The sequence below is a fragment of the Montipora foliosa genome, chromosome 3 (assembly GCF_036669935.1).
Source record: "Montipora foliosa isolate CH-2021 chromosome 3, ASM3666993v2, whole genome shotgun sequence".
Classification (NCBI taxonomy): Eukaryota; Metazoa; Cnidaria; class Anthozoa; order Scleractinia; family Acroporidae; genus Montipora; species Montipora foliosa.
In genome coordinates, this window is record NC_090871.1 from 29,474,930 (window position 1) to 29,488,109 (window position 13,180).

General features: G+C 37.2%; 2 protein-coding genes across 3 annotated transcripts in view; one reads left to right on the top strand and one right to left on the bottom strand.

Annotated features, from left to right (window-relative positions):
- Window positions 1–6,265, top strand: part of LOC137997263 (lipoma-preferred partner homolog) — a 15,264-nt gene extending 8,999 nt beyond the window's left edge. The window contains exons 5-8 of the mRNA XM_068843145.1: window positions 6–136; window positions 1,972–2,023; window positions 3,363–3,431; window positions 5,532–6,265. Of these exons, the coding sequence (XP_068699246.1) occupies window positions 6–136; window positions 1,972–2,023; window positions 3,363–3,431; window positions 5,532–5,687 (408 nt within the window). The 3' untranslated portion in view covers window positions 5,688–6,265. The remainder of the gene's footprint in view (window positions 1–5; window positions 137–1,971; window positions 2,024–3,362; window positions 3,432–5,531) is intronic.
- A 2,523-nt stretch (window positions 6,266–8,788) lies between these two features.
- On the bottom strand, window positions 8,789–13,164 carry LOC137997265 (N-alpha-acetyltransferase 38, NatC auxiliary subunit-like). Of its 2 annotated transcripts, none has more exons than XM_068843147.1 (3): window positions 13,112–13,164; window positions 11,337–11,517; window positions 8,789–9,042 (listed from the first exon to the last, which is right to left on the bottom strand). In XM_068843147.1, exons 1-3 carry the CDS (start codon window positions 13,133–13,135, stop codon window positions 8,960–8,962), a joined length of 288 nt encoding a protein of 95 aa, XP_068699248.1. In that variant the 5' UTR covers window positions 13,136–13,164; the 3' UTR covers window positions 8,789–8,959. The 2 variants fall into 2 exon arrangements, with proteins under 2 accessions (XP_068699248.1, XP_068699249.1); XM_068843148.1 differs by having other exon boundaries at window positions 8,805–9,039.
- Between the last annotated feature and the right edge of the window lie 16 nt (window positions 13,165–13,180).

Genomic DNA, 13,180 nt, shown 5'->3' on the forward strand with positions numbered 1-13,180 from the left:
TGCAGATTTTAAGAGCCACTGGAAAGTGTTTCCATCCCGACTGTTTCAAGTGTGAAGTTTGTAATAAGAAACTTGATGGGGTTCAATTCACAGTGGATAACTTTAACAAAGTCCACTGCATTGAGGATTACTATAGGTAACTGCACTTTGAATGAAGATTCATTGGAGGTCTCCTGGCAAAAATTCATGTCCTAATGATTGGCTTTGTCAGAGCTTACTTGTCAATTAGCTAAACACATAATTGTGTGGGGTAATTCTAGAATTGAGCAATTTAGGACTTTTTCCATGCTTTCATAGCCTCATCAAAACACGAGGGGGAGTTGGGAGAATTCAAGACAGTTTTGCAAACCAGAGATGCAGTTCAGAGTTTGCATAACTGTCGAGAATGCTCCCAACTCCCAGAGTGTTTAGATGAGGCTATACGTATATAAACACAGAAAAAAGTCCTCTATTGCTTTTATAAAATATTTCTCAAAAATAATTTGACAAATGAAAGAAAATGGTGGTTTTTTCACTTCTTGATTGATACACGCTATTATTTCCTACCAGCCAATCAAAATGCACACCTCACAACACATAGCCAATCAAAATTAAATTTTTGTGTGATGCCACCGCCGTGTTTACATACTCTCATCTAAACACAGCTATTGACCAATGAGAGTGTGTGTACTCTCCTAATTATTTTATAATTATAACCTCGTTTTACAGCCCAAATTCTTTCAATTTTACGCATGTGAACGAGGCTAGTTAGGCTAATTAACACAAAGACAAAAGAATAATTTGTTGGTGGCCATTTTTGCATTCAGTCAATGAATGCTATTGTCTAGAAGCTTGGTGTATCAATTTGCCTCCCCTGCTCCTTTGAAGTGTGATGATGGCGGCCTTTAACCGAACACCCATAAATCTTACTAAAAGAAGAAACTGATTATTACTGTTATTGAGAGCACCGGTCACTTTTTTTAGTAAATTGGCAAGCATATAAAAAGAGTCTTGTTTTTTTTAATTTTTATTTATTCATTTATTGATTTAGTTTTTTTATCACACCACTAAATACAATAAGTAAAAGCAAAATACAATATATAACAAATTGTTTGTAACACAGCACTATCACTAACATTCCATTTTACATTACAAAATTGCTTATTTACATTAAATTATTAACAGAGATTAACTAAATTGAAAGTTCGCCCATTTCGCCCTCAAAAATTCCTGAAAAAAAAAGTCTCCCTATAGCTTGGATGACCTAGGTGAAGAAGACACTGGATAGGACAGTCAAAAAACATTTGGGTCTTTTTAAGCAACATTCATAATTCTCCAAACCAAAGCACATGTAACATCAAGTCTCATGTCCTATTGATTCCTGATGGGTTTTCCATTGACAAGTAAAATAATCTGATGTTGATGGCGTATTAGCTGTAAGTACCGCTCGTGGTAGGGAAAGGGCTAACTGTTTCCCTCGGGACCATACATTAAGTGTATAATATAGCATGATTTTCCAATAATTGTAAAAATAGGTGGTTTTAATTTTAGGTCATCTCCATGATGCCTGTTCCTGATAAGGATGGATTTATAATTACATGTAGCTGCTTTTGGGCATTTCGCTATTGTTGTTTATGCCTATAGAGATTGGATGCAAGCCACATCTTTCACTTTTCAGGGCTACCTTTGAATGCAAACATACCTGCACTGGCTTTATAAAAATCCCAGTGTGCAGGAGGGCATCCAGTTGACGTCTTTAGAATCCCAGCTAAGAGGTTGAACTGCGTATAGCCTACAACTACTCCAGCTATTGGTTGTGACCAGCCAGAGGGTGTTTACAACCAACTTGGCCATGCATGCTGCATAGAAAAGAATTTGGTTTCTGAACTTGAATTTTATTGTCTTGACAGACATAGTATACGGAAGTAGAAATTATAGTTTTTTTTTTTTTTTTTTACTCATGTAAGTTATGTTTTCCTTGTTGGTTACTAGAAAATATTCCCCAAGATGTGCATCCTGCAACTATCTGATAATTCCAGATGAGGTACTGTGCTATTACTTGGTAGAAAAAAACAAAGTATACAATCCAGTTCAGACTCACTTATTTTGTCCTTATTTTTTAGCTTGAGGTGTACATTTTTCTGGGCATGTGTTACATTATTTTCAAGTGACCTATACTGGTCATTCTTTGATTTTCTTTTTCTTTAACCCATTGAACCACCCCACCCCCCCCCCCCCTCCCTCCTCATTCCGGAACCATTCCCATATTTCCTGAGCCACCCCCTATTGACGAGTAGAATCTATTACTTCTCACTCCCAGGGGTCAAATCTTGCTTTACAATGAAATAAATACTTTTTTTTTTATTTGGAGGACTGCAGTGACCTCAAGACTCAAGTAGATTCCGTTAGAGGAAAAACCTGAATTTAAGTTTGTGTGTATGACCAAAACAAATTGAGGTGCTTTATTGCATGTTGTGTAGCATAATCCAATGCACTGAAAAAGTCTCCAGGGTGGTGGTTCAAGGAAGACTATTAAACATTAAAATCACTTTCTTACCATCTATTTTACCTCAATAACGTTCTGTTAAGTGATTTTCTTTAAGAAGAGATATCCTACCTAATGGTTTGTAAAATAATATTATTTGACAAACCTTTAGGTAGATAATACTGTACATTTTGTTTGTATGTTATGTTTACGGTCCTGCTCAGGGCAAGGCTGCTACCGAACAAAATTTTCCGGGAGCCGTTCAGGCTTTCAACATTAAAAGTTAGTAGCCCAAGTCATTTTTTCAAGAGCCCAGAATCAATAATTGATTAACCCAGCGAAGCAATACATCATGTTGGTTTTCCATATTTGGGAATCACTTTTCGATCCAGTCTCTGTGGACTACCAGGAGGGAACACAACGAAATCCCTTAGAATATTAAACACCAGCCTGACTGAATACAATTACAAGTTAAAGAGTCATTTATCTGTGGAATTTGCTTACACTGTAGCTGCCGTTCTCTCCAACCTTATCACTGTTAACGTTCATTCCTTAATCTCCGGCTGGGATCAAATTTACAAGAAAGTGAGGATGAATCACCTTGTGATATGTTAGGCACACATTCGGGCTACTCGTTCAGAAATACATGTATGGTCGCCCACTCTCCCAAATAAGGACTCCCAGGCGACCCTTAGCCTTGTCAGGGGGAGCATCATCTATTGGTGCCAGGCCAACTGACTTGGCCCCCAAACCATTAATTTTGAGTTTAAAACCAAGACTATGAAATTAAGACAAGCCCTTAATGGCGCTTCTTGATCTTTAATTTAATGGTACAATTTGGTGTCCATTACTTTGTTTTCTCAAGCATGCCAATTAATATTATTATTACTTATCCCAGGGCCAGGAAGAAACTGTTCGTATTGTTTCAATGAACAAGGATTTCCATGTCAAGTGTTATATTTGCGAGGTGGGCAAAAAATTAATTATACATGTATCTGGTAAAATGTCATTGTACTATCACGCTATGTTTCTAGATAATTAAATATTAAAATAACAATAGCATAGCTTTAGCAAAGCCAGACTCTCACACTCTGCAAGACCCGTTGTGGTGCAGGACTCGTTACTGTAGTATCAGTATCCTACTGTTTTCAATTGGCCTCTATTTAAAAGAATGAATAAACTACCTATGATCTATATATGATTATTGAGGGTTGGAGTTGTGTGTGAAATATGAGCTTGTAAATTTGGCAGGTCTGTTGTTTACTATCACTTAGAAAAGAAGTTACAGATTCCCTGTACAGTTCTGATTCACTTAAAACCGCATTCCCTTTTTGTTTACATGAGATGGCAATTGTGTTGAAAAATAAGAGAATTTTTTTGATGACCAAACCACTAAGATGCATACACATACAGTGTACCATTTAGGGGCCCAGTCACATTTCTCATTTTGCCATTCTGTGTTACGCAAATTGAATTCACTGTCATTGGTTAATACATTGTAAAGAACATTTGTACACAATGCGTCACTATTTCGCTTCTGTTTACAATCATTAAAATAAGAGTTCTGTTTAACATGGAATCCTGTTGACAACACAGAACCTCTAAATACTGGCATTCCCATTTAAACAGGGATCATGGTTCTTTTAATAGTAAGTGGTGGAGTCTTAAGGCCAATACAGGGTTGGACATTAGCACTTGCCCGCTTGCCCAGGCAAGTCTCTAAAGTGTCGGGCGAGTGCAAATCAATGATCACGATTTTCGTCGCCAAAAAATTATTTAACTTGCAAAATAAACAATTCTCGGTTTTCACATGACGTCACGACCGCCATGTTGGTGCCCTAAACAAAGAAAAGGCGGCCATGTTGGTGCCCCGACCAAATCCTCCGGGAATTTAACTCTATTATTATGCAAACGCTTCCTTTTGTTTTCGTTGAAAAACATGGCTGTTGATCACGTGAGTGAAAACCAGCAATACTTTTTAAATTCCATTTTGCCAAGAAAATCCCTAAACATAGACTTACCATTTCTATTTTACAAAGTTTTATATTCTGAACTGTCTAATCAACTGGCGCTAAAAGGCAACATTGGGCTGAAGAATGACTAAATTGGTTGGAGAGATTGGGGGGGGGGGGGGGGGGGACTTTTGACCGAGTGAAAACTGATCCAGGCGAGTGCATTTTGAGGGTCACTCTCCCTAATGGCGAATGCTCTCAAACTTAAGTGTCCAACCCTGCCAATTGACCATAATTATTCGTATATTCTCAGTATTGGACTGGAACTAGCTTGCAATGGAAGCTAATGCGGGGAATATATAAAAAAAGTATTTGCATTTGAAGAGATTCCTCCAAATTAGCCTCCATTGCAAGCTAGTTCCAATCCAATACTGAGAATATGAATATGGTCAATTGAGTAACCAGCTGTAAGGTCCAAAACCCCTGCTAGTCCTGGGGAACTCTATTTTTCAGCATAAATTTAAAACCTGTAAAGATTTGAATAACTTAATACTACAGGCCCCAGTTATTCAAAGGCTGAATACTTTAACTAGTGCATAAGTCACTATACATGTACTTCACATTCAATGTTGGCCAAGATTTTCTCATACACCTTTTAACTAGACATGCTTACACTGTACATATTTACAGTTACGAGGGAAAAATAATACTGAAATCTTTGCAGAGATTGAAACTGACAAATAGTGACTTACCCACCAAATAAAGTTATCCAATGGGTGTAGTAATTGATCAGCCTTGAGGAAAGGTTTAAGTGCAAAGGAGATGAAATTTTTTCAAACAGATTGCCCTGTAAAGTCTACATTGTATCCAAACATTACACATAGTAAAGTGACCTTTCCTCCAATCCTGTGGACGTAACCTGTGTTTGGACCCACTAAGCTCTGTGTCAGATGAAATGGAAAAGGTGTCTTGTTTGAAGAGATTTGTTTGTGTAGAGAGAGATGGCGTTGCCTTCAATAGTTATTGTGGAACTCCAACATAGACTTAAATGTCCTGGTAACAAGCTTAATGCTGTCTTCTCTCTTCATTTTACAGTGTTTTTGGTTTTATTTTAGGACTGTAATGCACCTCTTTCTTCAGAGAAGGGAGGCTCTGGATGTTATCCACTAGATGGCCATCTTCTGTGCCAAGACTGTAACACCGAGCGAGTACAAAAGTTGACAGCAGCATTGCACACTAAACCACCACGACCCTTAACTACTGAATTATGAAAATAATGTGAACTGATTGATGATTTGGCAAGGAACCAGAAGTTTGAAAAGGAACAGCTTATTAGTTACCAGTATTCAGTTTCAAAAGAATTTTTGCTCTTTTTCTAATTAGGAAGAACTAGTCATGCACAAAGTGTTATTAGAGCCCTACTAGTATGTATTTTGACAGATTTTATTTTAATCAAGATGACTGTTGAGAAGACTTTGGTCATTTTGGGCATGTAGCAGGTATCGTAAGGTACATTTTGATTGGCTTGGTAATGGAGAAAACTGAGCACCAAAGACCACACAACGAAACAATCACTCTGACTTCAAAACAATACAAGCTTATGAAAGATGCTACACTGTCTAACATTTTAAATAAGGTTGGCTGGCAGAAATTGTAGATGAACTGAGTACCCTGGGATTATTACTAATTTTACTGAATTTCAAAACCTACCCAAGTGTGATCAACAATTTGCAAAACACTGACCCTGTGGTTTTGTAGCTGGACTGTCTGGTATTTTTAATTTTAACTCCTTTATGAACTAAATTACATGTAAATGTTTTACTTTAATAAAGTCATAGTATTGTTGTTACATTGATTGAATTTATTTTGGGTCAAAAATGCTGGTTAGTGAATTCTCCATTAACCTTGGGGTTTCCCCAGTTACAAAAAACACTGACAAGTTTATTGTTTCCTAGTTGTTTGTATTCTGTGTGTAGATAACTGTTTCATGTTTTGGTGCCTTGTCAGCTACGAGTTTCTATCATTTTTGCACTTTATAATTATGCGACCTGTCCGCTTTGTATGTAACAACTACTCGTGGCAACCAAGCGTGACAGCTATGTAACAGACTAAAATGGCACGACCTGTCAACATTGAAAAAACACAACTCAGTGGCCTTGATCCTTAAGATCTTAAAAGGCCTCATTGCTATTCCACCTGAGGATTAAGTCTCCCTCCCTACTACTGCCACACAAGGAAAACACAATTTTAAATTGACACTTTCTCCCCATCACTGGACTGTTTTACAGTAAATATTCGTAGAAATGTTATAGACTGGAATCTGCCCCCAGCTCATGATGTAAACCCTATATCTGTTTTCCAATTTATCTGATTATTTGAGAATTTTATTGTGTATTTGCACAATGTATTTTGTGTCTTCATTATTTTAGTCTTGGTGTATACATGTAGCAACATAAGCTTAACAGAGTAATGAAACTAAGCCCACCTTGAAAATCATGTTGAAACAGATATGTTAGCGCAAATAGGCTACCTCAATGTCATACCCAATTCAAACCCTTCAGGAATAAAACACATTGTTCCAGGTATTTCCATATTAAAATATGAATGTTTTTGCAAAGTCAAAAATTTACTCTCCAAGACAAGGTAGCAGCTACTTTATTATTCATCAGCGTCACAATTTTGTGCTGATTTTGGGCCTCATTTTGTTGAAACTCAAGCACGCTTCCAACAGACCTGTTTATTTTCGTGAACCCTTCTGCTTATAGAGCACTACCACAAAAATCCTCACATATCACATTTCAACCCAGGTATGCAAAATTACACAACTTGATATTAAAATTCACAAAGGCTGGAAATATCACAAAAACCTTTTCCAGCAAAAACGTTTTGAAACAAACAACATATTTGCTGTTAGAGGCAAAAAACCCTTCCTATATGAATTGCGTGCGCGCAAACAAGAGGAACAATCCGTGTCACAACGCACATGCAATTAAATAAATTCACATCAGAACCTTGACTGTAAATAATGAAGCACAAAAGAGACATCAAGCTTTCATTCAAATAATTCTTCACTGACACATTTCCAATTTTTTTTACCTTTGCAGAGTTGAGTACAAAATAAATGTAAATTGCCAGACGACTACTGTTAAGATGCGACTTGACTAAACCCTGTGTTGCCTTCAAGGTGTTCGATTCCTTCAATGTTTGTTAAATCCATAAAAAAATTGCCATTTGATTTCAGTGTGTTACATAATACCAACTTAGTAAAATCTTAGAAACAAAGCTCACTTGATATCCAATGGCGAAAAATGAAATATTTTTATTTCTTTATTTACTTTTATTTTTCACCGCCTGTCTTGTTCATCCAACTGACATTCCATTCTTGAGCTCCATGAGGGTATGTTTTGTTTAAATATCCACTAAAACGCCATTCACGTTACAATGACTGTCGACGCCATTGCAGGTTAATTAAATGTTCTCCTGTGTGCACCAGAGAAATCTACGCATTATCCCAGCCCCCTCAAACCTAACAAAATACGCACAGAAGACATGAGGAATATTAGGCATTTTCTGACTGGGATTGCCATACTGGCAACCCGGTAATAAAAAAAACCAAGAAATATTATACATTTTCCGACTGGGATTGCCATACTGGCAACCTAGTAAATACAATACACAGAATCTTAACCCTGGAAGATTTGAATTAACTGATGGTCATGAAATCGGTGACAAACAAGGGAAGATGACTAAGGGCCTGTTTACATGGAGGTGGAGTAACCTGTCTGTTCATATAAACTCTTATTTTTTCAGCCTCATGTTTACATGATAGGTGAGGTAGCCCGCCAAGAGGGTTTGCTTGGTCTGCCAGACTGGGTAACCCACCCAGCCAGGGGGCGGGTTTTGCCATGTAAACACTTGAAGATGGGGTAACCCGCCAACCTAGGGTCGGCTTGTGTTAGAATCTACTGCCTTTGCCACAGACATTGCAGCATTAAAAGCAATAGTAAAAAGCCCCAGCATTGAGCAGGAGTAGCTAGTGAGAGTAGAAGAGCATTAATTGCCAAAATGCGTCCTTCACCAGCCATTTTGCCTGTTTAAGTACTTAGCGACCACACAATAGCTCCTAGAGAAAGGTCACCCCGGACCCTGGGGTGGTAAGATTGCAAGTAAATGCCAGCTATTTTTTGACCCAAGCTAGGTGGGTAACCCCACCAACCCAAGTTACCCTACCTCCATGTAAACAGGCCCTTACTGTATTAAACACCTTCCTAGTTCTTATATATCCACAACCATCTTCAGTTAATTCAGATTTCACTTAATATTAATTTTATTCTTCTCTATACCATAAAATAATAATCTCATTTTGCCAAGTCTGTTGTCAAAGAGGTCTTTCAGATTTATGAATCAATAATTATTATTATGTACACACGGCAATATTATCAACATCATCTGTATCCAGATAAAAGTCCTCCTGCACACTGTCTCTCGAACCATAGCACCTGAACCAAACCAACTCCATATTTTCCATTGATCACAAAACCCATCACTCCAGGTCTATTTCAATGGAAACAATGTGCTTTCCAGGCACCATTGCCAATCCAAGAATCCTTGGTTCTTCCTTTTCTTCTATCAAAAAAGAAGAGTTGACAAATAATATAATAAGGTTAATTAAGAGCATTAAAACACACCCTTAAGACTTCAAAGCTTTTTAGACAACAGAAAGCATCAAGTTTACCCTGGCCCCCTCCAGAACGGCATGGAAACAGTCACTCATCAAATTAAAATTATATAGTGACACCAACACAACTAGTGAAATTATACCACAAGTTGTAGTTTTCCGAAACGTTTTCCTTGAAAATTAATTGTATCAATGCATACAGTAAAAAAAGGTCTATGCACAACTGTTGTTGTTGTTGTTGCCTTCTTATTTTGTTATCAACAATATGACATTATTGCAGTCAATGAAATGTGGGAGTTCTGCCATGAGCTTTGTTCAACACATTGTTTGAAAGCATTGATTCTGCTTCCCATTGATTCCTGAGAATGAAATCGTCTGTCTAACATCAGACAATTTTTACTTGCTTGTCAACTGGGGGTGTCCTATGGCACCTGAAGGGTCAGTGGATTAAAGGAGGTTACATGTATGTGCTTTGAGAATGGGCAACCCATTCTTTATGAACAAGTTAATCACTTCAATATGACATACTGTTCACTTTAGACACTGTTATTACTGGTGTCTTAGTAATTTAAGCTACAAAATGTACTTTTATGGTGTGTTTTCTTTGTTATTACCATTCTTCGGACTGTGAACTTAATTAATGGGTTTTCAAACACTCTTTGTAACTGACAAGGAGGTACAAGTCACATGGAAACAAAAAAAATTATGATTTATTTTCTTCTTTCTTGACCAGTTGCAGTCAAACTTTACTCAACGAAGTATCACAGGACATCAGGGAAAGGGTTCATGTATCCTGACTTTGATTCCCAGGGTCAAAGGTTTTTTCAGGATTTTCTGGTTTCCCCCTCAGAAACAAAAAGAAAAAATAATGGTGATTCCCTGTCCTGCCTTGTCTTGAGTTTGTCCACCACTCAACAGCAAGGAATGAAAAGAATCTCAAACAATGATATTGTTATTGTTAATGATATTGTTATTGTTAATTTTATTGTTATTATTACTTTTGTGCAAAAAGTCATAAAAACATTGTTAAGGACAGTGGCTACTAATTAAAAGGTATTTTTGTATGGTTTATGAATATGCAGAAAAAGTAGATCTTAAGAAGTGTTCCTGAAATCCAAAAAGAAAACTACGGATAACCACGCATTTTTCAAAGATAATAAATTAATCAACAACATTTGTAAAATTAAAAAAAGCTATAAATACAAAGCAATGTATGGTATCCTCTTCAAAATTGAAGCTTAATTATCTCCGAATAATGGGGTTTGCCTAAAACTCGGAATCCAGAATCCGAAATAAGAACCTGAACCAAAGTCACTTAAAATGATCCAGCGTCTTGCAAATGTTTACTTTTACTGTACCTCTCTGAGTTGTCACATGCTGACTCCTTTTGGGAGGGGATTCATGTAATAACTTCTGAAGAGCATCCAATTTTTTGAGCTTTTTCTTTTTCTTTGGAAGCCCATGAGTAGAAGCTTGCCTCTCCCATTCAAGCCCTACGAGTCAACCTTTGTGCCTATTGACACCCCACATGGTCAGCGGTTGATGTTTGACGTAAATAGTATTCTCACACTGAAAATGCATTTCGTTTCATTTCTGCTTTTTCCTGTTCACCAATAGATGTTGTAGCAATCAAGCATCTATAACACCCAAAGAGGACTACTCACCTCACATTCCATGTCGTTCTCAACTGAGGCGCTATTGGCCATCTTTTCGCTTGATTGACATTATGCAACACCCACCTTTGACAGGTATAATTAAAAGGAAAGGTGCTTTGAAAAATTATACTGAGGTTGGGGTATAAACTGTCTCCTAAAATTTTAAATTCTAAAGAGAAAAATACTGCGAAAAGCACTGTTCGATTACCACTTCATTCAACTTAGAATTATAAAACATGAGATGCTTTATCAACTTTATTGCTCTTCAAATTTGAGAGTACTTTACCACGCTAATGTCTCAGTTATCGAGTTTATTGCTTCTGTAGTAATTTTAGCTTTTGTTCAACTTTCACTGGCTTCCAGCTTCCCAGATTTTAGGCAAACCCGCCAAATGCATGGCTACCCCCAATGTTCTTTTTGGATACTAAGAGTACTTGCTAAGTTCTGCTTTCTCTGCATAGTTTTAAACCATGCAAAAATATCACTGTATTAGAAAGCATCACCCATAGGAAACCCGAGTTATATGTTGCGCAGAACATATGTGCAATAACAATAGTAGGCACCATCCTTAAGGGAAGAATACTTACCTAAAGAACCAACAAACTCCTGACATGATCCCAGAATGATGTTCCTGTCCTGGTCAGTACAAAGAAAAGAGCCAATCAACGTTCTTCCATCAGAAATCTTTATTTTCATAATCTTGTTCAACCAAGACTCTAAAAGTTTCCTTTTCTCACTCTTTTCAATGCTGTCCATGTTGCCATCAGTCTTAAAAGCAAAAAAACATTTTACAGTATGGGATTCACCAAGGCTTTTATTAAAGATAAGCAACCATAGTATCTCTACTCCCAATATTTCAATTCAAAGGGGCTCATCCCTATCGCCTAATCATGCTTATACCATTACCAAGGTGTTGAACATGAAACCTTTCCTCCTGGTGCAAAATACTATCATCTACACAACCTCTATTATTTAGTCTTCCACATAAAGGATATAAGGTAATGACTTGATGAGGCAATTTTTAAACTTTTAAATTGTAATGTAAACATTGGTTTAGCATTTACAGAGTTTCAGCCTCCACTTCAACGCCCATAAATGCAGCACTCTTCCACAGAAGAAGAGTGCTGTCCAGGTGGGTGAAGGAAATGTGTTAACACTAACTCTCTACTCATTTTTGCCCCTACCACCAGTTTCTTTCTGTAGCTTTAAACGTTTTCTTTTTTTTGCTTCTGGTTTTCTTTTTGTTTGATTTTCTTTAACTCCCACCAACTGACACAAAATTAGGAAATGCAGTCGACAATAAACAGAGAAAAAAAGAGGGATGGCCTGATTAAAACTTTGGATACTTTTTCTAGTTGTTGCAAATTTTGAAAATCAACACTGAAAACAACTAAAAGTCTTAATCACACTTTAATTCTGACCAAAGAAACTAATAATATTGTTGTCATAAGCTTGGAGATACTGTGTACAAAAGCAGACTTAGGTAAAGGTACACCTTATTTAACGTCGGAAGTTCCTTTACACTCTAGCGAGTACTCTCCCAGGAAGCCCATGGTGCGCTCATTTTACCCCCCTCTTTCCATTAGTGCTCCGTTTTAAGGGTATTTAAAGCTATTTAGGCTACGCTGAAAGGAAAGAAGTTGAAACAAGGATGTGAGATCCGGGGATCGAACTCGGGTTCTCTTGCACCAAGGCCGTGCACTAACCGACTGTGCCACCCTTGCTCCTTAGTGCATTGTTTCTTTTGAAAAGTAAAGAAAATAAGTGAATCAATGACAATGTGAACCGGGTTCAATTCCCAGACTCAGCGTCATATGTGGGTTGACTTTGTTTGTTCTCTACTCCGCACCGAGTGCTTTTCCTCTGGGTACTCCAGTTTTCACCTCTCCTCAAAACCAATATTTCACTTGATTTGCATTCATTGTTAATTTCAATTTACAGTGTCCCGAATTAGTGCTCCAACGCTAGAACGACTAGACACTTAAATAAAGTTTGTTTCCTTCCCTTTCTTTTTACTTTCTTTTCCCTTCCTTTTCCTTTGGAACCGCTGATAACGTCATCAGTTTTTACACATAACTTTAATATCTCCAGAACGATAGGAAATACTTAAAAAATGAAAACATCATATTTCTTTTTTTCAAAAAGTCTTTCAAATAAGCGTTGGCTATTTTCTGTTTCATAGGTACTTTAAATATTCAAAAGTGTGGTTGTATTTTTAAAACTAATAAATTGTAACAATTGTGCTATCAAGACCATTTTAAAAACGTTACTTTTTGGTTATCAAAAACAGTGGCCAACTGCAACACCACGAAAAGATCTAGCGAAAAGATCACGAAGTAAAGAAAAAAAGACAAAGTTTTACCAACGCCGTGTCCGCGTCCGCCATGTTTTCTTCATCCCACAACGAGACCTGAGTACGAGAAATCCCGGA

What these genes read in the sequence shown, in the direction of transcription:
- LOC137997265 (XM_068843147.1), bottom strand. Translation starts at nt 13,135, where the DNA reads ATGGCGGACGCGGACACGGCGTTG. An exon ending in CGGACGCGGACACGGCGTTG is followed by an intron (nt 11,518 to 13,111) that starts GTAAAACTTTGT and finishes TTTGCTTTTAAG; the next exon opens with ACTGATGGCAACATGGACAG. An exon ending in GGAGTTTGTTGGTTCTTTAG is followed by an intron (nt 9,043 to 11,336) that starts GTAAGTATTCTT and finishes CTTTTTTGATAG; the next exon opens with AAGAAAAGGAAGAACCAAGG.